Source organism: Argiope bruennichi, chromosome 7, assembly GCF_947563725.1.
Source record: "Argiope bruennichi chromosome 7, qqArgBrue1.1, whole genome shotgun sequence".
NCBI lineage: Eukaryota > Metazoa > Arthropoda > Arachnida > Araneae > Araneidae > Argiope > Argiope bruennichi.
Genome location: NC_079157.1, coordinates 110,737,148 through 110,763,938, shown reverse-complemented (window position 1 = coordinate 110,763,938; position 26,791 = coordinate 110,737,148). Strand labels below are relative to the sequence as shown.

At 30.7% G+C, this 26,791-nt stretch overlaps 1 protein-coding gene across 1 annotated transcript; it reads left to right on the top strand.

The window, feature by feature from the left end:
• The first annotated feature begins 713 nt into the window (after positions 1-713).
• LOC129976219 (nose resistant to fluoxetine protein 6-like) lies at positions 714-23,948 on the top strand. The gene is made up of 10 exons (XM_056089673.1): positions 714-827; positions 2,842-3,003; positions 5,796-5,889; positions 7,790-7,882; positions 9,121-9,283; positions 11,952-12,031; positions 16,624-16,750; positions 18,717-18,891; positions 21,405-21,547; positions 23,761-23,948. The coding sequence occupies exons 2-10, from the start codon at positions 2,985-2,987 to the stop codon at positions 23,902-23,904; spliced, it is 1,038 nt and encodes a 345-aa protein (XP_055945648.1). The 5' UTR covers positions 714-827; positions 2,842-2,984; the 3' UTR covers positions 23,905-23,948.
• Positions 23,949-26,791: the final 2,843 nt, after the last annotated feature.

The window sequence follows — 26,791 nt, the reverse complement described above, 5'->3', positions numbered from 1 at the left end:
TCGTTAGAATTCAAATTACTAAGATGAAAGTTTTAGAACACCCAACCATGAGTAACTCAAAAGGAATATTCTAAAACTAATGGTCTAATATGATTCGTCATACATAAACATCATAATATAGATTGATGTACTTACAATTTAAGGCATTTAGTTTTTATTGTTTAATTTAACTTGCTCCTGTTCTAAAAAAAAAGAATATAGATTTTTCGCTTACTTCATGATATGCTACAGTCTTGAAATTTCAAATGTTTTTTCATTCTCGATGAAAACATATTATTTTAATGTTCTGAGAATTGTTAATTAACAAGTTGAAGAATCACCTTACTAAATGTTTCTTATTTTTATCGAATAATTAATTGATTAGAATAAATTCTATATACATTATTGGTATTATTAAATATAGAATTTGAAAGGAAATTAATACCAAGATTTCATAATATTTATAATAATGAAGTATATATAAGGTCTAAAAATTACAGCATCATTAAATTTTTAAAAATTAACCCTTTATTGCATTAACAAAATATGATTAAAAAACATTTTTTTTAAAAAAAATTATTTACTGAATGTGATCTGAGAGAAGGTCATTTAAATTCTAAAATGTTCTAAATCATTTCTTGAAATGCTAACGTTTCTTATTTTCAGGTGCACAATTTTGCTATTTGCAATTCTAACTGTAATAGGAAGTTCTATCAGTGTATATGAAAAATACAAAAAAATTGGAAAAGAGAGCTCTTTAACAGCAAAGAAAAGAGAGAAAAAAGAGGAACAAAATGGTACGTGTATTGAAGAAGAAAAGAAATTACATGAAACTTCAAGAATTATAGGTTTAAAAACTACGAATAACTACGAATAATTGTGTGTGTGTGTGTGTGTGTGTGTGTGTGTGTGTGTGTGTGTGTGTGTGTGTGTGTGTGTGTGTGTGTGTGTGTGTGTGTGTGTGTGTGTGTGTGTGTGTGTGTGTAATTATATGTAATGCTGTTTGAATCCTGTCGACTAAATAATATGTAACATATTTTGGTTGAAGCAGAATGCAGTTTTGAAGACATAGATGAGACGTTGTATTTTTAATTTCGTTGAATTCTCTCTCTTCTCTCCCAGGAGACAAACATGATGTGTATATGAAAAATGAAAAGGGTAGGAACAATTAATCACTAGTCTTATATAATATGAGATTTCCGGCCACTCACCATGTTGACCTTGAGAAGCTCAACAGAAGTATCACTTTCATTTGATGCGTAGTACTGATGGCGCATTATTTTTACAGAGGAAATAATTAAACCGAAAGTGGAATTGGATCAAGAAATAAGAACATTTTTAGAATAAAGTTACCATGGGCTAAATTAAGATAAAATCTTGGAAAATAATTAAATTGAAATTAGAATTAAAATATCATTATATATATATATATATATATATATATATATTTGTGTGTGTGTGTGTGTGCGTGCGTGCGTGTGTGTGTGTATTTGTGTGTGTATAATATACAATATAATTCAAATATTTCAAATATGCGTGCTATATAACTATATATATATGTATATATATATATATATATATATATATATATATATATATATATATATATATATATATATATAGTTGAAAATGTTGACACACTGATAATTAATTGATTAAAAATATTTGATGCTAATTCATTATACTATTAACTGCTGCAAAATGCAGTCTATTTTCAGGTTAATTTTTGAGAGATACAGACACACCGTTTATTAGAATTACTTTCGAATTTCGAATCGTCATTAGATTAGGGGCATTCACATAGAGGAAAAATTTTCTGATTTGGAAACATTTGGAACAAAACCTCTCTGTTTCTCAGAGCCAACAATATGAAAAATTTGTTTAGAGTAGAAATAAATTCTACTTTTTGAATCTTATGTATATATTTAATTCGCAAATATTTACCATTCTAAACTGTTTAGTTAAAACTTTCCGGTCTATAAATGAATACGAGGGGAATTGTAAATTTCTTAAATTCTTTCTAATCAAATTTTATATTAAATATTAAAAAATATATATAAAATAATCAACATAATACATACATTCCAGAGTATCCGGCCTAATGTGGTAGAAGGATAGGCTAGATAACAGAAAAGGATACATTTCTTTGCTCACCAATACTTGAAGACAAAGTTTTTATAAAAACTTACTGCTAAAATACGCATTTTCTCACTTCTTATAAAGTATTAAAAACTCTATTTTTCTGAATGTGAACGCAGCCGCGGTCCGATGAATCATAGAAGCAGTTGCCGTTAACGTGTCGAATTAAAAGAGAAAGCTCTGTAATGATGATTCTCATATGCTGCACTGCAAGTTTCAAGAATTTATTAGAGAAAAATTAATAAAAAAGATTATAAACTTTTCACTTTTTAACACAGATTCTGTAATGTCCAACCTAAATGCAGGACATATATACAAAACATTTTCGAAGACCGTGGGCCTAATTCTTAAGAAAATTGGCTCAAACTGACATTATTTTTCACTAATAAATCATTTCCATGGGTTCGAAAAGGTAACCATAAGGAAAGAGTCAAAACAGTTTTAAGATTATGAAAGTCTTTAATTGATGACTTAATAGATGCCTTGACTTCCTCATTTATTTAGGATAAAAGAAAACTTGGCAGGAAAGTCACGAACCGAATACTCGGGAGTGTCATCATAATTTTACACTGTATGTGTAAAATTATGATGATGATTTTATTGAAATTAATTATCAAAGCATTTCTCAATAATTAAGAAATATTTGTATTCAAATCTCAATAACTAAACTCTATAAAAATCCTACTATTCCTTTAAAGATCTTTTTTTTATTTCTTCTAATAGGTCTCAAAAAAGCTCTTAACTTCTTTTGCATCATCAGTAATGCGAAGAGAACATTCAATATTTCATCAAAAGAGCAACTGATTTGCTTGCACGGAATCAGAGCCATCTCGGCGCTATTGGTCGTAATTTTTCATTCTTCTTATATGAGTAACAATGTATTTAGTAAGTACCATCAAGAAAATATTGTAAGTCGAAAGGCTTTTATAGAATGCATAATTTTTATAAATCAATGGTCACCATGAAGGTGAGATTATGAAACCTCTGAACATCTCAATCCCTATCCATCTATATGCAATGGTATACAAAACTGTGGAAACCTTTCGGAAAAAATTATTTTTTTGATCTTTGAGAGTTCAGAACACTGAGTTTTTTTTTTCAATAATTCAATAAAATTATATATGAAAGAAAATATAATTATTCAAGATATTACTGGAATAACTTCTTAATCACTTTTATGCAGGGAATTTCATCATGACATAAGTTATTAAAAAGAAGAGTGAACACACATAGAAAGAAAGTGATTTAAGTTGGGAACCAGATTTCATATAATAATTTATTTGCCCAATTGGAGGCACCTGTCTAAAATGAGTTCTTTTTTAGAGAAAAATAAAGAGATGTTGGTTGATACATTTCAGTTTAATTTAATAATTGCAAGTTAATATTTGGTGCCAAAAGAATACTTAGGCACGTCATACTGAACTTGTTAATTTAAACTTTCGACACGAACTCCAATTATATTGTCAACCGTTAAAGAGAAACTTGATTCACTGAAAAGTAAACGAACAACACATCGCGCCGCCATTACGAAAGTATCAACGAAACTGAATGGTCCTACTAGTACACAAACTGATATATAAAACGACACTGAACGTTTAAAAGACAAAATTAAGGAACTAACCTTAGCTGACGATAAAGTCTACGAACTTTTAAATGAAGAATAATAGAATGAAGATATAATAGATTGCGAAAAATACACAGAAGATGCTCATTTGGCGATATTTAATTTTAAATAGAAAGAGAACGCTAACACAAATTTTGCCTGAGAAGTTTGCCAAAATCGCCAATGGTTGACAGTATGAATTATGCTCCACCGACTCTAAACGTTACAATAAATTTATCCACAATAAAAATAAATACGTTTTACAGTGAATTTGAAGAATTTCACAATTTTTGGGACCGTTTTGAAAACTGTATCGACTAAAATGAAGTTTTATCGCTTATTGACAAAGGCGTTTTTTACAAGGATATTTAGACGGAGAAGCAAAACGGCTAGTTGATGGAATTAATATAACCAGAAATACACACACAGCAACAAATGATATTTTAAAATCAAAATATGACTATAAGGATACACTAATACAAACTCATCTGGAATATTTAGAAAACATAACACCTGTTAAAGATCCCTCTCCATTATCATTAAACGAGTTATATAACAGACGATTACAAGCTTTAGTAATACACAATCATTGCAATCGTAGGCAAAAAAAAAAACCATCATACGGGAGAATTTTGGCTCCAAAAATACTCTATGCTTTCCCACATGATATATGCTGTAATTGAATTGTATACGCAAAACGTGAAAACTTAGCTGAAGCCGATATTATAAAATTGTAGGGAATAGGTGGAGAGAGCAGTTGCTGCAAATAATATTAAAAGTTCACTAGTTCCAGACTATCCTTTAAATATCTCGTCAGAAAATTTCAATGTGCTTTCTAAGCCAGTTACTAAAGATAAAAATAATTTCACCTTTTTGCCCTAATTGTGGAACAGCCGGATATTGGCCTCGATAGTGCAATTTTGCGACGAATATAGATGCAAGCTAACAGATATTGAAAGCTATCAACAGATGTCTCCTGTGCGCTAACCGTGGTCATGCCAAAAAATTGCTATCGTAAAGACAAGTGCATACTTCTGTTCCATATGTATAGAAAACATCATGTATTTATATGTAAAACTCCAACTAAGGAGCAGGCTGCAACTACATCTACAAACAAAATTGATACACTCACCTCCAGTTTTGTTTATTAGCAAACTGCGCGAGTTTTCATAACGGATCCAACGGGGTTACAAAACTTACACGTTATATTTTGGAAGGTAGAAATCAATTTAGTTTCGTCTGTTCTGATTTTGTGAACAATTTAAAACTTCCAGTCATTTTAACAGGATATATGGACCTACAAGTGTACGAATCTCTAGCTGGTTTTAGCCATACATGAAGACAAAATCAATTTCAGTTAGCAAGCACCTGGGACAAATCTATAATCAACTTTATTGCATTCGAAAGCCCCAAAAACTATGCATCACATCCACCTCCACCAACTGACATTTCACATTTCGCCAAAAACAAACGACTGAATCTTGCTGACCCAGATAATTCATTGTCGAACCTACCAATTGAGATTTTATTCGGTGCAGATTTCTATTGGAATGCCGTGAATTCTGGAGCTCCAGTGAAGCTGTCGGATTGTGTGATCTTGGTTTCATCACATTTTGAGTGGATACGTAGTGGACGTCGTTCACACTCAACAGATTCCTTCATTCTTATAGTTCATAATATTAATGTGGATACTTCAACTCAAGCATTGGATGATGTGCTACTGGAATTCAGGAACTAAGAAAGCTTAGACATAGAGCCAATTTCAAGAGAAAATAAGCACGCACAACTCTGAACTCTTATTTAGTTTATAGCATTGCGAGACTATATTGTTTACGTTTCATGTTACTATATATTTACAACTAAAGTGTCCTGCAAATTATAATTGTTTTTTTCCCCTACACATTATGCCATTGATCATGAGATTTTCTAGAACAACTTTCTTTAGTTAATCTATTGTGATTAAGATATTGTGAATGGATAACAGCCTATTTAAATGGGCACATCTTTTGGTTTAATGAGATTTTTGAAGTCACTTTACAAATCTAATAAATATCATAATTTTTTTTATTTCTAGAGACTTCTGAGAGATATCAGTATATTATGAAAACAAGGATGACTCTATTTTTTTATAATGGAGCTTTTGTCATAGATACGTTTTTTGTTCTTAGGTAAGAATTCACAAATTGGTATTATAGTTAGATAAGAATTCACAACAGATATATCGGGTGTCCCATAAATTTGTGAATACTTAAAAATTCATAAAAATTGAAGGAATGAGTATTATTTTAATGCGGATTGCGAAACTGTTATTCTCATGAAGGGGGATTTTTTTCATACAAAAAAAGAAATAGTTCAAAAATTTGTCGATAGAGGGCACTAAACACAAGCAAAACATACAATTCTACGGTAAATATACTTTTATTTGCATGCAAGCAATTGTTTGCGTGCGTATCACACCAGTACTACAGTACTTGTTCTATGTGTCCGCCATTACCACAAATAACAGTTTGGAAGCGGGAGACAACACTGGTAACTGCATCATACAGCATATCCGGATGAATGCATGAGATTTCGTGGCGAATGGCTTCCTTCAGCTGCACTAACGAAGTTGGCCTATGGCGGCACACCCGAGACTTAAGGTAACTCCAGAGCCAAAAATCAAGGGGTGTTAAATCTGGTGAGCGTGGGGGCTATTCATGTGTAAAGTGACGTCTGATTATTCGTTCTTCAGTAAAAGTTCTTCTCAAAACTGCCTTCACTTCGGTGTCGATGTGAGGAGGTGCCCCGTCTTGCATGAATGTCACGGTGTCAAGGACAACGTGTTCCAATAAGGACGGTATCACTTCCTTCTGTAACATTTCCAAGTAACTTGTTCCATTAACTGAACATGTCTTCCATCCTGCTTTTTTACAGGGCTTTTCAAAGAAAAAAGGGCCTACAATAATGGATGCCTTTAGAAATGTTTAGAAATGATGTGTCAATCGCTAACTCTGCCTTTCATAAGACTTTAATTTGCATATTTCCACTGATTTGCTTGTGTTCAGCGCCCTCTATTGACAAATTTTTGAATTATTTTTTTTCTGTATCAAAAAAAAAATTCTCCTTCATGAGAATAATAGTTTCGCAAACCGCATTCAAATACACCCAGTCCTACAATTTTTATGAATTTTTAAAGTATTTACAAATTTATGGGACATTATGGGGCGGTATATATGATGTTGATTTACAGTTTGAATATTTTTTTTAAAAAAATCAGTATATAAGTCAAAGTAACACTTTTATCGAATTCATTCAAGTATATATATAAGGTGCGAAAAATTATTAACGAAATTATGTTAATTTACTGAAACATAGACTCCCAATTGCACTGCCACGTTACTTCAAGATGGAAGGGGAAGTGGACAATATTATGGTTTGGGGATGTTTTCTTGCCATTATAAGGTCCTGTGATTACATTCGCCCCAGGGGCATTTAAGTATTATCACAGTTCAAGTACATCCTGTTATGTTAAGAATGTATCTGCCGGGGATGGATACATTCAGCAAGACAATGATCCTTGTCATAAAGATGGCATTGTCCTCAAATGATTCGAAGAGCATGACAGAGATTTTATCTGGCTCCATTGACCTACACCATCACCAGATATCAATCGAACTGAGAATATGTGGTATGAGATCAAACGGAGCCAGTTGGATCCAGTACCTTCAAATCTGAAGGAATTGGAAAATGCAGTTAATCGGATATGGACTCAAATTCCTCACATCATCCACCAGTGTCTCATTAAGCCCAAGCCAAGAAGTATACATGAAGTATAAAGGGCAGAAGATGGTCCAACATTAAATTGTGGGAGTAGTCAAAAATTTTCAAACTTAACATATAATTTCGCGACTTTCAATGAATCAAGCATAACTTTCAAAAACACTTGCATAATAATGTCTGCTTTTAATGTCTTTTAATATTCCTATGAGTTTGTTATCGTAATAAGTGAATAGTGTTGATCGTAATATATTTTATTTTTTTAATAAAAACAATAACTTGCAATATGTTATCAATATATTATTTTTTTAGTGGGCTTTTAAATGCGTATTCATTTTGTCATCGCCACGGCAAAAGCGAAGGAAAAATTTCATGGATTTCATTTTATGCACGCAGATTTCTCAGGTATGGAAAACTCCATGATTTTAATACATTTTGTTTAATGAAAAACAGTTCAAATCGTTTCGTGCATTTATGTCCTTAAATTGACTTCTCCATATTAAAAAGGTAAAAAAGGAGTTTTGCAATCGACTTTTTATTCGCTTCCTTATAATCTAGATATTTGAATTTTTAATCAAGATGTTTGTGTGCCACTGCATAATTTCAAATTTAAAAAATGTATACGTTGATAATTCTGAATGAAATTAAATTTTTTTGATTTCGTGCAAGAGATTGCATTTTGGCCATATTAAGTGTGTGAAGAATAATAGAACTCGGAATTAAAGTACAAAAAAAAATGCTGCTTTTAGTGTGTTAATACATCGTGCATTTAAAGAACATTTTTAATTAAATCCATAATTTAGTTCATTTATTTCACTTTCACATGAAAATATTGTTTATAATTAACCGCTTCAGGTTGTACCTGGTTCATTGGAACTGATGGGAGAATTTTATGTAATTCACTTTTTCATTAACAAAATTAATTTTAAACTTCAAATTTTGTAAGATATTATACACATTAATTGAGGAGGCTATCCCTTTTCTATTCATTATGCTGAGTCTTTCTAATTTTTTGCCTTCTCACCTGAAATTTAAACTTCAGTATTAAAAAAAGTGATTAAACGTCTACTAATACAACGAATTTTCTTGCGAAAACCATTTAATATTTGATGGACTTAAAAAAGGTTTACTCTTTATTTAAACGTGAAGTTAAACCTCATTATAACAAATTACAAAATGTTTATAAAAGGCATCCTTTCAACTCAAGTAAACTTTCTTATTATGATTAAATTAGACATATGTCTGTTCTTCAATCATGCACTATGTAAAAAAAAATCAAGATTTAAAGTAATTACAGCAATTTAAGTAAAACCATTGAAAAGATGTTTTTCTTTTGGAATGTCATCATAGTTTAAATTAATTTTTGCTCTTTAATATTATCGGCAATTATGAAAAATTGACGTCAAAATTTTGCAAAATTTTTAATTACAATTTTAAAAAATATTGCATCGGAGAATACATTTTTAACCTTGGAAGTATAAATGTATCAGATTTGGTAGGCCTAGTTCAAAGTGTCTGTCACCAAACACACACACACACACATACACGCACACTTTTTTATCATTTGTTGAAGCTTATTTCTATGTAATATTGTCTTTTTTATTAAAATAACTTTTAATATGGTTAATTATTGTTTTGAACAGGATTTCGCCTTTATATTTCTTTGTTATTGGATTTTACTCTACGTTGTTTTCCTACCTGGGTTCAGGAGTCTTATGGCCAACCTATGACACGAACCCAGTGTGTAAAGAAAATTGGATATGGCATATTTTATACGCAAATAACTTCCTTTCACACATGAAAGAAGTAAGAACGTAAACGGCTTTTGAAGTTTCTTTTGATTTGTTTTGGGAATAAATCAAAATAAATTGCAAACTATTCGGGGAAATGAACATTTACGTCACATTTTAAATAAAATTATTCATCCAGTTTCTTAAAATATTGAGGAGCTTCATTTTTATAGAGTTGATTTGTTTGCTATTTCTATTCATGTGAACGCTTTTGTTAACTGAAAATCAGACAGAGGAAATTTACAATTAGCTACAACATGTTCTATTTATGGTATAATGAACTATAACATGTGCTGTTAATGATATAATTCATTTTAATATGTACCATTAGTGATGTAATTTATAATGAATATTGTTATTGATATAATTAACTATAATGTGTGACGTTTTAAAATCTGAAGTCAGCTTGTTCACAGTGTATATTATCTAATTTTAATTTTAGCCATATCTTTTATACTAAAATCAGTTTTTATGATTGTGTCAGCAAAACATTTTTCATTTGTATGGCTCCTCTTTTGAATATCTTATATCTGTTCTGCTCAGGAAGCTCATTTAACCCACAAATCATGAGTTTGTGATCGCGCCTAAAGAGCATGTCAGTCTGTGTGTAATAAAATTGTCAAAAATCTACTTATCAAAACACTTGACAATTGAATTTAAATATTCTAATAAAAATGCAACAAAAGTATATAGTGTCATTCGGTATTCGAATTTTTCTTTATAATATTAAATTCATTACAAATGAATTAAGGGACAGTGGATTTAGAAATAGGCAACAATGGACAGTTACATTACATTTTATTTTTATCGTTTCCTTACCAAAATATATGTTTTATTCAACTGAAATTGTGTTATAGGATATATTGGTCGATTCAGTGAATATTTCAAAGACATAGAGAAAAAACATTTTGATTACTTTCCTCAAAATGATGTTGTTATTAGATTTAAATACATTTGAAACGTTCGAGGTGTCTTAATTTTTGAAGAAATTAAATAGAATTAATAATTTCAGCTAAACATGAAAAGAAAATAAGGTAGGCATTTTATATTTCGAGCTTTTTTAGACAGTTAAAAGTGAATTTTACTCCCAAAAAATATAAATTCTTATAAGAATTCAGTAAGTGTGCGCAAACCTACTTCTAAAAAATTAGCATTTAATTGGAATGACAAAATCACACTCAATTTCATTCAAAATAAATTTATATTGGGTAAAAAAAATAATAGAAAATAATAATTATTGTCTTTAATATTTTTAACGAAATTCTACAACAATGCAATAATAAGTAGAAAAATTAACATAAATCTTATAATAAGTTTAACTGTAAAGATTATTTATCATTCTAGTAATACAAATAGTGAACAAAAAATTGTACTCAAAACAGGTGAACTGTAAATTTGTTGTTGCTGGAAACTTTTCTCACGACTTTTGCATAATACGGAACAAAGCTGTCAAAAATATCAAATGTCACAATCATTATAGTGGGTTTTAACTTATCATTCCGCTGTTTGTTGTGGTAGGAAGAAAGGTGCGATTTCTTGAATATTTTTTTTAACTGATCTCAGATTTTGTTTGCTAATAAAGGCGATAATGAGTGGAGGAACTTAGAAGAGAGGGATATTGAAGATTTTGCTTAAAAGATTGTTGCTTTAATCTAGAGCATAAATTATACCAAACTGATTTATTTCAGAAACAAAAAGAAAAAAAAAATCATGCAAAGAATGGTTTAAAAATGTATACATGTGGTGAATTGCATATAAGCCAGTAACAGCGCTTCTGCCTGAACAGCTGTTTTGGCAAAATCGGTATGTTACTGGACTGCTAACCCAAAGGTCCCAGGTTTTATCCTCACGCGTCTCATACCGCTAAATTGGTGACCTTGGACGCTGAACCTTCAACCTTCGTACAGCTGTTGAAGCGCCATCTACCCGAAACCAAAGTTGCCAGACTCACTTGGCGCAGCAAAGTCGCCAGACACACTTGGCGCATTAGCACCCACAAACGCTCGTCATAACGCTTGGCGCTAATCAACAGGGTAGGCCCATTAGAACAACAGCTACTACTCAATACATCGCCACTCAACGCCATATCGTTCGTCTCCCCTTCGACTCACTGGAGGGAGAGTACTGTGGTGAATTGCATATAAGCCAGTAACAGCGCTTCTGCCTGAACAGCTGTTTTAGCAAAATCGGTATGTTACTGGACTGCTAACCCAAAGGTCCCAGGTTCTATCCTCACGCGTCTCATGCCGCTAAATACATCTCAAGACTGAAAAAAAAATCCGAAAATAATTTTACAAAACATTCCAAAAAAAGTGCTAAAAAATTCTTTTAGCACTTTGCTAAATAGAAATGTTTAAAAACTGTTTTTATTGAATTTATCCTATTAAATAATCTTAATGCGGCTAAATTACGTTCGATTAACTGACAATGAACAGATTATTTATGAGGTTTGATGTTAAAAATCAGTTTGTCCAAAAATTCCTGAAGTACTTCGTATAGAATTAAATGAAGTGTAATATTATTATTTTGATTTATATGATGTAATATGATTTATTAATTGTTCATAATATACGATAGACTAAGCTGGTAATAAATAATATACGATAGACTAAGCTATAATTTGTTTTTCTATTAGTAGATTTTTTATCATTGTTGCTTGTAAATTTTTGAATTTATTTTTGCAGTGCTTACTGTCCACTTGGTATTTGCCGTGTGAAATGCAATTATACATAATTAGTCCTATTTTTCTGTTGCTATTGATGAGGTACGTTGATACTTTTTTCCTCAAAAAAAAATGCTCTCACGCCACAATATAGATAAAACAATATACTAGCACATTAAAGTTACAGAGAAATGGTGGATTACAGTGTTATATTTTTCCATTAAAATCTTTTTATTTTGATATATTCTTTAATTAATGCTATAGGTAATTAGATTTGTCTTTATTGTCTGTAAATATCGATCATTTACAGTTCAGAATTATGGTGAATAACTGCATAATCAATTTGATGAAATTAGAGTAATTGTGAAAAATTTTATTGTAAGATTTAAATAGACATTCAAATTATGTTTTTGTTTTCTCTGAGTACTTAGACTTTTTTTAATTTGAAATTATATCTGCATACTTTTTATGTATGATGTTTAAAACGATAACTCAAAACTCAACTCTCAATAGGTTATATTTATTAATAGGAAGAAATACTATTTAGTATGGGAACATTACATTAAAAATGGAAATCTGCATCCAACACACAGTAAATCCTTCAATTGAGCTTTCTAAAAAACATAAAGTTCTATTTGTTTTCACTGCGTGAATTATTTTATACTAAGGACAATTCTTTTTACAATTTTTCACTTAATTGTTCGGATATTTATGAACATTCTATGACGAAATAAATTGATTTATATTCTATCAAAAGGTATTTTATGTCTCTCGTTTCTGTAATGTGAGAAAAGGAAATATTATATCTTAATAATACTTTAATCTGTTCTAATTTCATTGATGAAAAAATATAACGAAGCAATTTAATAAATAAAACATGAATAATTTTCAAACAATATATATATATATATATATATATATATATATATATTTACTTTTCTAAATTTTATTATCCATATCTCAAGAGCTATGCTCTGCATGTTGCATAAAATTGTACAATTTTGCATTTGAAAATATTGTTATGGATTCAGATTTCTTTTGATTTGTTAGTCGATGAAGAAACACAATCAGTATTAATCGACGACTTTTATTAAAAGGAAGAAAAGAATACGCAGACACTAAATTCACAGCCTAGACGTACACAAGCACCCTGCAGCAGAACAATACAACAAACAGTTGCCTTAAAAGTAGTAATCAGTAGGTAAAACAACTAAAGCACACAGAGCGGCCAGACAAAATCCAGCAAGAGGGGGAAATCCACTTAGTTGCAATCTGTAGTCTCCCCAAACGCCAGCAATTTTCCACTGTCTCCTCGTTTATCTACTCCACACACGACTTGTTACTGCTTCTATAATATACACCAGGATTCGGCACACAGCTCAATTCAGCAAACGCTTCAGCTACACTTAACCCTTCCGCTTCACCGTTGACTCGCTATGCGACTGTAAACCTTCCGGCGACTCTTTCTCCGATTGTCTTTAGCTTAGACTGCAGACCTTTTTTAAGTCCCGGAATCATGCAGAAAAGGTTCTGGAACAATCAGGCATATCTCAGTTCCTTTTGACTCTATCGCCAAATTTCCGGAAGATTCCAGTATTATCTATTTTGTCGCCAAGTCGATAATGATCGCCAAGCTCTGAGACCACTGAGGCGGTTCCCGATCAGCACCCAACAGAGCTGTTCGTAAAACGGTCTTTCCAGTGATTAAACTAACCCTGCTGGAAAACAAAATACAGATTTGTAACAATATTTTACGTTCTTCTTGAATAAACTTGTGTTCCTAACATTTTTTGAAAAACCTCTTCCTTTTTTATTTCAGAAAGCCAAAGACAGGATATGCTCTTATAGTCCTTGGCATCTGCGGCTCATGCTTAAATAATTTTATATATACCAAACAGTATAAACTGGTCGACGGTATGAGGGCGTTTTCAGATTATTATCCCGATAACGTTGGAAAATTTTATAGACGGTAAGGAATTTAGGTAAAATTTTGAAAAAAAAAATAATAATACTGAATAAATCTATAAAATGAAAGACAACCAAAGCTTTAAACAATTTTTGCTTTCTGCGAAAATGAAAGAAAATTGAAATAAAATCGCATTTGAACAGAATAAATAATAAAAAGTAATATTTGAATAAAAAGTATTTGAACGTGCATTTACATCAATGCTTTTAAGACAAATTTCAGCTTTTATATTTATTTCTTCAATTTTCAAAACAAATATTTTGTGCTGAATTTTAACAGCTCTTCTAAGCTTGGAGATAACTTTTTAAAAATACAGATTTATTCAATTTGGATAAATTGATTCGAAATGAGCATAACTGATTTATATTAGAATGCAGATTCCTAATGGTAAGCGTTTTTAAAAAAATAATAACAATATTTCTATGACCTTCCACAAAAAGAAATAATGCATATCCTTTTAACATACGCGTTATTTTGATAGTTATTTAATATTTTTATTTAATTCGAATTCAGACTTATGGAAACGAAGTTTTGAAATTCACTTAATTTAATGATTTCGTAATGTACGAAAATTTTGAAGTTTTGCATATTTGCACATTTTTAAGAGTAAAATAATAATTTTATATTTTTAGAAGTTGATTATCAATTAACATATACATTTAATTAAAGCTATATTCCGTATGAGTCGTACTACCTGGAGCAAATTTGAGAAAAAATATTGTTTCAAGATATCAGATTATTTATAATAATAGATAATAAATAAATTTTTAAAAATTGTTATGTTTCTTATTCTTTGCTTTTAAAATGAGCTTGTAGCGATATACAAATCGAATAAAATCTCTGATCATTCGGTGACTTAATAAATACCTTTTTGTGAATTAAACTGTATAATTTTAAAATTATGCAATACTTAATGTTCTGAACAAGTAAAAACAACGTGAGCGTTAATTTGTTTGCGAATAACATTAGAATAATTAAGAAAGAATTGAAAATACTTTATTGCCGATGATAATCATTAAATTATATAAGAAAGTATAACTACCGAATCATCAAACGCTTTCTCGAAGATTCGTGAATGGTCCATAGAGACAAGAAAGTTATGCATGATTTTTTAATTTCTTGTCGGAATTTGTTGTTTAACAAGTATTAATGACATCTAAACTATTGAAACATTGGTCTCTTCTCCCAAGTGTCATATTTGCTTTGAAAACAAAATGTTAGACTCTATCACTTTTTGAAACCTCTGAGAACCCTCAGATTTGCTCCCGAGGCGTTTATAACATTCCAACGTTGAACATGATTGCTGAACGTTTTGACCTTTAGAGAATTAAGCAAAAATATTTTTATTTTAATTAAAACTAATACTTTTCCCCAATTTATATATATATATATATATATATATATATATATATATATACAGAGAGAGAGAGAGAGAGAGAGAATATTTAAATCTTACATGTAAACAAACCATTAATCGAAAATATCAGGTATCCCTTGCTGAAATCTCTGAATATTAAACCAAAATTTGTACTCTGGATCATTTTTCCATGGAGAATGTATGCATGACACCAAAAGAGTGTGTCACCACATCAAATCTCAAAGTTTGTACAATTTTTAATAATATGTAAATAATTCCTTATGAACATTTTAGGTGCAGCATATTTATTCAATACTGCTACCTTTAATATGCTGTTTTTAAATTTCGTATACAATGATTGATAGATGAATAAATCTTGGTGGTTCCTTTTTTCCCGTGATGTGATTGCGTACACCTGCGCTGGCATGCAAGGTGAACATGTATATTTGCATTGTTCTAGTGCGTATATACACAGACGATTTCATGTTATGTTATGTTACATATGTTACATAATGCATGAAATATAAACATATGAATACAGGCTTACAGTGTGTAGGTTTATGTTCATGCACATCCATATATACTGTATATTTATATAAATATGCATTTTTTAATATCATCGATTGTCCATATATTTGACCACAACCGAATATTTAAAAACAATCAATAGATTGTTAAATATCTACTGGAAAAGAGTAAATCAGTAATAATTCATGAATGAAAATTGCGATAATATTGAATATAACCTATCTATTGATAGTTCAGTTGAGAGATTGGAATAATTACCGACAGTCATTATATGCAAGCAATAATTTGGCAATGTTAAAAGAACATATACCTACAGCTATTGAAATATTTTACAACTGAATATTTGTATATGTTTTTAAAAAATCTTTCTATTCCTTTATATTTATTTAATTAGTTTTCTTCAAACTATTAAACTTTGGCTCACTTGAGTTTATTGATTTTAAAAGTAGATTAAGAAAATTTAGAAAGTTTATTTTATTTTTAATGTGGGAATATTTTTATATTTAGTTGCAAAAAATATATTTTTACATTTTTCTCAGGCTGTTGTTCCATAGAATAAATGCAAATATTAAAGAATCTGACAATGATTAATTTCTTAAATTATTAATCTCTGAGCAATTTAAGTATTCAGTAAGTATTTCTATTGATAAGAAAATTGGGTATATATATTTTTACATTGGAAGCTATACTAATTTTAGACTATTTATTCTATGTGAAGTTTTATTGCGATATTCTGAAAAAAAAATTTAAAATAAATAATAAAATTTTTTTTTTAAGTATATAATACTTTTTTGGGATAACAGATGATTGAAAAACTATAAGCAATTTTTGATATTTTTTTAGATTTTGGGAATATTTTGATATGCTTTATGTGAAGCCCTTTCCGAGATTAGGTTCCTACTTGATTGGAATAACTCTTGGACATTATTTGTACCAAAGGAAATTCAACCCAATTAAACCCTGGAGTCAGGTAAAAAAAAACTTATCTTATTATACTATTTTTTTGCATTTTCATTTAAGTAATTGAGTCAAAAAAATCAATATTTCGCAAAGTAGAATTCTTCTTCGGTTTTATTCGTCCTCTTCCTGAAATCCTTGAGTTTTGAATTTTATACACAAATGCAATCTTGAAAATAATGTCATATTTAAAATACTTGTAACTGATGTGCAGTTCATAGATTCATTTTTTAAAAGTTTAATTCTTTTTTAATTTTGAGACTAGATAGTTAATTCGAGAAAAAAAATATCCAAAATTGACTACAGTTATATAGTAATGAGTTTCAGGAAAAAAAATTTATTGCAATGAATTATAAAGTACTGGCTAAAAAGTTGAAATTAGTTTAAATAAAATATATCAATTTTTTTTACATATTAATAAAAGTGCATCAAAAAATTGCTTTTATTAAATTTATTTATTTTATATAATACTGAAATTTATATAGATATTATTAAAATGTAATTACAATACTGTTGATTTGAATCAGAATTATATTATTCCAAAATTTACAATTTTGAGAGAATTATTATTATGTACAAAATATTTAAAATCCAATATTTAGTTAAGAAGCAGTTTTTCTGAAATGCATTTTGAAATCATGCATTTCAATCAATCTAATTTTGCTACTTCACTATATTTTCACTATTTTATTACTATAGTAATGAAAAAATGCAAATAGAAGGAAAAATATACTGAAATAAAGTGGATAGTATAGGATAGAAGAAAGGATATAATGAAATAGTATAATAAAAAATATTATAATACTTCATTATAATATCTTAATATACAATTATCTAATATATAATATCTTGTTATGTAATTATATAATTCATTATAATATCCTAATTTGAAATAATAAATAATAATATCCTAATAATAAATGGTTCAAGATCTACAAAAGTGCTATTTAACAAATATAAAACAAATTTGTTCATTATAAACATATGAAAGTCAAAATCTTCATTACTAAGAATATTTTTATTAACTTTTAACATTATCACGATGAAAATTACTAACAGAGTATTTACACTGAGTAAAATAAAAAAATGGAAGAGAGAAAACATTCATTTAACACTAAGTTTACCATGAGTTCTTATTTACCTATTTCTACCAAATGGATCGAAATGATCCTTTTCGGTATTTAATTAGAAAAATTATAAATTGACCTATCTATTACGAAGTTAAAGTAGAAAAAAAACATTTATACTTTCAATATATTTGTTGAGGTGTGATGTGAGGAAAAGGCGATTCCTCTGTGTTTATTTACAAAAAAAGTGTTTATTTTCTAATCTAGGTCTTCAAGACCATTTATTCTTTTACCATCATCTTTTACCAAAACATTGACTCACAAGTCTTGTTACTAAACACTTATAATAGCTTCTGTCTGACTGACTTTCGGCTTCGTCTTCTTGATTCCTATATACACACATTTTACTAACACATACTTATTTCTATATTTATACCAATATATACGTATTCCCCTATCAGGCCGTTGCATATTTAATTATAAATGTCTGTTTTTTCAACAACATGTATTCGAATGGTCAAAATGACACCTTCGGTAAAAGTAGGTATATACATTCCTTCAAAACCAAAAAAGAAAAAAGATAAGATTTGCGATTATATATCTTATAAATGCAAGTAAAAATGGATTAAAATATTCTCATAAAATACGGCAATAATTTTTTTAAAGAAAATGAACAAAAAATTTTCTCAGAGGGGACAAAATGACGCCTTGGTAAACCTAGTGTTAAATTTATGAATGTTTATTCGTAATATATGCGTCTGAATTTATGATTTCATTATTCATAACACATGAGTTAAAATTTGTTGGTCATATTCTATATAAAGAAAAAAGAAATGTAGACAATTTTTAATAATTACAACTACAACTGATGAATACAGCAAATTTAACAATGGAAAATCTTTAATTCTACAGGTAACACTTTCTTTGGGATGGATTATAACTGCCCTTTTCCTGTGGATTTCAATATTTGCTCTTTATGGCAGAGAAGAAAATGTTATGGAATTTGCTGTCTACAATGGGCTGAAGCATCTGTTATTTTCGTGTAGTGTGGTTTGGGTTATATTCGTATGTGCAACTGGGCAAGGAGGTTTGTATGAGGTTATTAACTGTATCAGCACTATACACGCTGTTATCAAAATAATGGAAACAACAGTGAATAAAAGTGACATTTAAGAATTGCTTCGTAAGCATAAAGCTATACTCCAAGCTACTAGTTTTTATTTTTAATATAAAAAGTATATAGCATGGTAGTATAATTTTGGATTTTTTGTCAAAAATGTAAAATGCCAGACCTCGCAGACTTTTATTAAGGCCAAATTGTAGGAGCCCAACTAGTTGGAGCATCTATGATCGAAACATTTCAACTTTCAGATACGGTGTTCTAAAGTCAAGATGGCATAAACAAAGAGCGGCAAGACAATCCCTGCAAAACAGAATGGTGGACAGAAGGAGAAGCTGAATGAAACAGAACAATGGTTATCAGTGTGGATTGTAATGCTTAAAAAAGAAAACAGCATCAGGCCAAAATGACCGCAGGGATCAATCAGTATCTAGATTTTCCGGATTGAATAATTGCATTTAGAAAGCGCCTTTATAGACAGTACCTTTAGGACAGAGCAGCAATTCCATGGTCTCCGAAAGAGTGGTGCCGATATCACAAAATCTGGTCTATTAGTAAATGGAAGAGAGTTATATGGTCAGACGAATAATCTTTCACTCTTTTCCCCACAACAGGACAGGTACACATTCGAAGGACACCTGCACAACCTTATGATCTTGATTGTCTTCTTCCAAAGTAAGGGGTTGGATCTGTCCTTGTATGGGCAGCCATGTTATGGTTTTCTGCTGGCCCAGTCATAACCTTGTAAGGAATGATCACTGGGAGAAATATAGAAACTTTATAGCTCACCAGGCCCATCCCAATGATGCAAATTTTGGTTCCTGCAGTAGATGGAATTTTCTAGGATGATAATGCTTCTATTCGCATGCTCAGTATTGGTTTGAGAAACACAAGGATCAAGTAAAACATCTACCTTGGCTCGAACAGTTTCTCGATCTCAATATTATTATTTATTTATTATCTATTTTAGAGCTGTCCATCTGGAATCGATAACCTCCACCGCAATCTCTCTCGGAACTTCCACAATGTCTCCCTGAAGAATGGTACAATATCCTTCTAAAATAGATCTCCCGGACAAATCTAAGCCGTATTACATGCGAAGAGGAGCTCTACATATTATTAATGAAATTCTACGATTCATTTATGATGTTTCCATTATTTTGATAATCGCCTGTATATACGACGAAATACTTAAATTAAACTGTTAGTACTCAATAAATTAATTAATTTTCAAAATGGTAGCTTGAATTAATGTTCATCCTATTTACGCCATTGAATTACAAAATTATCTGACAATTTTCTCAGATTCATGCTCAAAAGAAAGTTTTTTTATGCTATAAATTTAAAAAAATAAATAAATCTTGTAAAATAATAGCCGAAAAATAAATGACAATGTGGTAAAAAGATTGATGAGATTATTCCTTTTGAGTCAGAATGATCTATATGCATTGTGAATATAATTCACATTTTTTTTCCTAAGCAGAAGCAATGCTTTAGTACGGAGAGCAAAGGATGATCATAAAAGTAACCAATATCATGCAGTTGGGACAAAAGTTTTTAGGGCCATCTTGACTTAATCTGGATATTAAAATAAATTTAACTATAAGAGATTTTAAATTCGCATATAAACTATATAACAACGAAACAGTCATTAAAAACCTTTCTGAAAAGGTAAATACCTTTTTTTTCCATTTAGCTGCGATTTCTATTCCACTTTTCTTAAAGTTATAATTATTACCTGGTTTTTAGTACATTTCTTTAATTTATCTACTATTATTTTCTGATTTTGTCAACCATATCCATTGCTTTCAGATAAGGGCTTTTGTTGAAAAAAGTGATCCATTCCTGTTTCATTTGAAAGTAAATATCTGATTGCCTGAGCAGTGGAATTAGAAAAAAATTGAGTAGCTAAAATCAATCACTGTCTTGTGTCTCTTTAAAGTGCGGAGAATAAATTTGGGCTTTTATAATATTAAAAATATAATTCTTTCTGCACTCTGATAATCCAAATTTTTCTTAATAAATGGATCTCACGGAAATGAATAAAAAGAAACATTTTGTCTTTCAAATTTTTCTAAAGCATTGAGCATCAGTCAACAGTACAACCAAACATTGTATAATCATAAAATGTTCCCGTGAACTAGAATATTTGTCTCTGAAAAGAGTCATTTAGCACCCAATAACAATGCACCCAGGCATTGTATAAGCATGAAATTTTCCTGTGATCTAAAGTATTTGTCACACAGCTTGCGTGCGTGCGTGCGTGCGTGCGTGCGTGTGTGCGTGTGTGTGTGTGTGTGTGTGTGTGTGTGTGTGTGTGTGTGTGTGTGTGTGTGTGTGTGTGTGTGTGTGTGTGTGTAATCGTTTAAATTATTAAATTATGTATATAATCATTTTTTTTACTTTCCCAGAATATTCATCATGAATATTCTGGGAAAGTAAAAAATATTTCATCACTTTCACTTTCATCTTCATTGCAGGTTTCGTCAACAAATTCCTTTCTAATAAAGTGTTCATTGTTATTTCTTCTGTATCGTTTTCAACATATCTTACTCATCTCTTCATCTTAGAGAGATATTATTTGATGTTAGAAGAACTACAAGATTTTTCCGTGATGCTAATAGTTTGTATCACTTTTTTTCTCATTGCTGTTTTTCAGCTGTTTCTGTTATTATTTAGTGTGTCTAGAATTTTTCAGTTCAAAATCTTTGCTTTTGAAAAACTAATGTAATGAAGTATGAAATGGACAAGCACTCACGTTCCAGATCTTGATGAACGTGCTAAATACTACTGTTTTAATCTCCACTGCAGTTTGTCCGAAATCATTGGCTACATTCACCTGAGTATGCTTAAAGCAATTCGTTTACGAATCATGTGTTGACACTCAATTTTCTATAATGATAAATATTATTAAAATGATTGAACATGCTCAAAAATCGTTTAATTTTTTTCCCACATGAGAGTGTATTGTGACTTTATTTCTTTAGACTTTGAGTCACATTGCGCTCTAAATATTTCCGCAAAAAATAAATGATTTGAGAACGAAAATTTCAAATTTCGCCATTTTAATGTCTTTTTAATTAAATGATTCCTCTCTGAACTCGGGATAAACACTATTTCTTCCTATAATATATCGCGCAATTGTTAATATGACTGAATTAAAAGTATAGTTTACTTTATAATATATAGGTAAAATAATATATATGCATAATGATATTTTAAAATTTAATTTAAACTTAATTAATTTCCTATTTTTTAGCTTAATTTAGCCCATATTAATTTCATTCTAAAATATTCTCTTATTGTCTGATGCCATTCCACTTTTTCTATTTAATTCATTCAACAGGAGTTTTAAAATTGCTGAATAAGCTAAAAGCCGACACGTTTCCACACGCCGAGTGAAGGGATAAAATATTGCTGATATATACATATTTCACTAAAAGATCCGAGTGTTTCCCTTAGTTTTGATTGACACGTGATGGAAATCTCTATTAAAATCTCACAATATATATTCACAAGAATAAAGTTTTCAACAGCTTTTCCTCATTTCGTGTTGTGTTCGTCGCTTTTGCTTGTGCAAAAATACCTGGCTCCCGGGACGGAAATCTGAACGACAGATTTGTCACGATAGCATTAGTGGGAATTCAGATTGAGTCTTAAGGGCCATCATAGACCACGGAACTTCCGCTCTCTTAGGATACAAGACGTACATCCCGTAGGAGGTCATCTGTCAACGCCACACCATATTTGTACCCTCTCGGGCGAGCAGAAATAATCATCATATCAGAAGCTTCTCGTTCTCGAAGTGCTTCCCTGAGGGATATACATGACGTAAAAAGGGCATTACGATGTTGAGCTATTTAATTAAAAGTTTAAAAATTATGTGTATTATACTGTTGTAGCTATCTCAAATTCGATTGATAAATAAAATAAACTTGACTTGATTTTAAAGAAATACGAACTTGATTTTCTATTTTTATTATATACTTTTGATAAATTTATTTATAGTTTTAAGTATATCGTTTTTTCAGGTTAGTTTTAATTTTTTTTTTCAATTTGTTATTTTTTGATACTTTTTCGAAATGCCAGAAAACGCAAATCTAATCTTTCGAAGAGGAGTAATAAAGCCCGGGCTACGGAAGTAGGTAGCAGACCTGTTTGCCATTTTAGTGAGCACTTGCGGACTGTCAAACCCCTCCATCTGTGGGATACCTACAAGGACGCTTTATAAATAACCTCTTCAGTCCTGAGGTACACACATGTGTACCTGCAATTGTCTTCATTTTTCTTATCCGCCAAAGTAAACTTTTAATGAAAAAATGCATGCATTTGAACACTTATGAATGTAGCTTGCATTTTTCATCAATTAATTGCACTACATTACGGTAATTTTTTTTTCATATCCTTCGCTATTAATTAGTGACTTAAGAAAATGGCGTTGAAGAGAAAACGCGGCAAATATAAATACATTTTTTAACATTTATTATTAAAATGAACTCTTGTATTTAATAAAAAGAAAATCTATTTCTAAAAAATTTTGGATTTTCAGACACTTACAAATTTATCTCTGAGCCAATTAATCTAATCATCTGAGTCCATTTAAGTGTCTTTAAAAAGAAATTTATTCTATATTTGATTAAAAATTTCGCAATTAAAGTTAAATGCATAATTAGATCGGAACGTTTTAAAAGAATGAGATTCTAAGAAAATTTTTGCATCATATTAACTATGAATCTATGATATATTAAAATTCATTTCTGATTAAAAAAATCTTTTATTTTCACACATTATTCAGGACTGTGTTTGAACTAAAAATATAGAAGTTCTTTGTTTCAGACACCTCATCTCGCTCTGCAGTATCTACAGATATTTATTGTTTCCGCTGTAGTATCAACGATTTTTGAGGCTCCTATGTCAAGGATTACTGAACTATTCTTGGACAGAAGCAAACAAAAAATAAAATCTATCAAGCAAATATAATGAAATAAATGGGGATACCTATTATTATATTAATATGTTTTTCAGAAAAGATAAAATGAAATTATTAACACATTAAATTCAGTTTCTCTAAATAAATTTTATTGTTATCTAAAAGTGCTTATATTCGATAATTTATTGTCACTTTTTCTAATATTTAAGAACATTTTATATCGATAATAATATGTATCAAGAAATAAGATAATAAATTTAAATAAAATAGAATCATTCTGTGAGTAATGAATATGTTAATAGATATAATTTTTTTTTTTTTTCATTTTCAAAGCACAATATATGCTTTTCTTAAAATAGTTATACCTAAAATAATGAAAAGCCGGACTGATGAATACCAGATCGGCATTCTGGCAGCCAAAACTATCAATATCTGTATCTATAGGTTGGCCATAGTATAGCCTTTCCTGTTTGGTGGCATCTGCAGCTAAAACGAATGAACGAAATGATTCAGATACAGACTGTGGAAGGCATGGGAAGATGACTTCCAAAATTAGTACCAAAAATTTGTCTATAGGGGAAATACTGGTGCTATGGGAATAGAGCAATGAACAAATTCATGAAATTCACAGGAAATTATCTTTTATTCATCAATATTAAGGTCCCCTGGATGCTAATATTTCTCTTACCTAAAATTTTAGTATTAATTCTTTTTTTTCTGAGTAATTCATCTTCCCATGCCTTCCACAATCCGTATATGAAATGTGTCTTCTTTTCGCTCATTCGTTTTAGCAGTAGAAGCCTACAAACATATATATATATTATTACTCCATGTTGCATTACACAACTATGCAACATGGAGTAATGTTGAATACTGCTACACCGATGACAGTTCGAAATTATAAAAATGTAAACAAATATTCTTCATTTCACCGACTTATTTTATATAAGACGACATTTACAAAATTTAATGACATCCTCTAACTTACGTTTTTTTCTGTAATATATGTAGATAGTGTTTATACACTCGTGTCCAAAATTAAGGTCACAAAAATGTTTTCCAAAGTAATTATAAATGGCTGCCAGTAAAATTTAAACAAATTATATTTTATATATTGTGAAGGACCGGTAACGCGATATTAATTTTTGTTGTGGGAAAAAAATGTTGTTTAGCATTAGTTTTTGTGGAACTACTAAAATTAGACCGTTTAGGCATTTGGGATTTTTGACTGCAATTTTGTGAATGTTGCATTGAAACAAAATATTTCACCTGTTTCCAATGATGATGAGTTTTCATAATCGTTTAGACGATTCCTTGAGATGGAGAGCCGTTGGCAGGCTTGAAGCTGGGCAGTCTGAGCGGAGATGACTCGATGGTTACAAATGGCACCGAAAATGATAACCAGGTTATGGAATCAATTTAAACAAGTGTTAGTGTATCTAGGATGGCCGGCCAAAGCCCTCACTGAGAAACGACGCCTGCACAGGATTGCTATTTGGCATTAAACGCACGATGGCATAGGCTGACAACGGCTCCTCAACTTGCTCGTGACCTTGCTTCTGCGTCTGGAATAAAAATTTCCAGACAAACAGTATACAGACGTCTAGAGAGGCCCTTTATGCCCGGCGACCAGTTGAGGGCGCCTCTTCGACTGCATCCAACAGAAAATCCCGGTTGTTATGGTGCCGAACACATCAGTCTTGGAAGAATGGGGGCGTGTTCTTTTCAGTGATCAGTCGAGATTTACTACATAGAGTGACACTCGTAGAATCTTCATCTGGAAACAGCGAGGAGTTCACAATTATCCCTCCTACGTAAAATAAATCGACAGATTTGGTGGCAGAGGAACCCTTGTCTGGGGTGGCATAATGTTAGGCAGTCGTACACTACTGCACGTCTTCGATGCGGGTATTGTCAATGCATATCGCTATAGGGATGAGATCTTTGAAGCCTATGTGATGTTGTTCCGGGGTGCGTTTGGCCCAGATGATAACGCGCGTTCACACAGAGCCCATTTCGTTGAGGATTTTCTTAAGGAAGAGGATATTCGACGTATGGACTGGCCCTCGAGGTCTCCGGATCCCAATTCTATTGAACGTGTATGGGATGGTCTTGGAAGAGCCATTGCACAACGTCAACCTCTTCCTAATACCCTGCAAGAATCAAAAGCCGCGCTTTCGGGAGAATAGGCTTTGTTGCCCCAAGCATTTATTGACACCCTCATAAACAGTATGAAAGCTCGTTGTGCAGCCTGTATAGCAGAGCACGGTGGTCATACTCCATATTAGACATGCTTTCTCCGAGATAAATGCTTTATCTCTGATTCATAATGTTCATACACTTTTCATAACACTTCATAACACATTTTGATATACACTGTTTCTTAGTTCCTAATTAAAAAAATTTCCATGTTGTTATGTATCTATGTTCTTTCTTCCATTGTAGTGTACATCTGTGCCACATTTCATGGCAACACAGTGAATAGTTTTTCATTTTTCGCAGATTCTATGTTTGTGGCCTTAATTTTGGACATGATTGTAATTTTTTAATAAAAATTTCGAGGCCGCACAATTATTGTTTAAAATGAAAAGACTTTTTTTAGGTGTTTTATTTGAAAACAATTTTTTTGGTCCATAATTCTATGAATATGATGCTAGCATTAAGCATGACCATTGTATTTACACGATGTTCTACACTTTTTTAGGACTCTGTTTCTAATACCGTCGCTTCATCAAAGATTTCTTTTACCTGGCTCAAGCACGTCAAGAGCCGTTGAAAATACTATAGATATTTTTGGGAGTCATAGACATACCGAATTTCATTGATTTATGTCATTTCGTTTACGAATTATTCAGTTTATATGCATGCAAAATTAACACCAATAAACAGAAACATATAACATTATAAAACAGACCGATAGATGATTACCAATTTGAC

What these genes read in the sequence shown, in the direction of transcription:
- LOC129976219 (XM_056089673.1), top strand. An exon ending in TCCTTTCACACATGAAAGAA is followed by an intron (nt 9,284 to 11,951) that starts GTAAGAACGTAA and finishes TTATTTTTGCAG; the next exon opens with TGCTTACTGTCCACTTGGTA. An exon ending in ATGTGCAACTGGGCAAGGAG is followed by an intron (nt 18,892 to 21,404) that starts GTTTGTATGAGG and finishes TCTTCATTGCAG; the next exon opens with GTTTCGTCAACAAATTCCTT.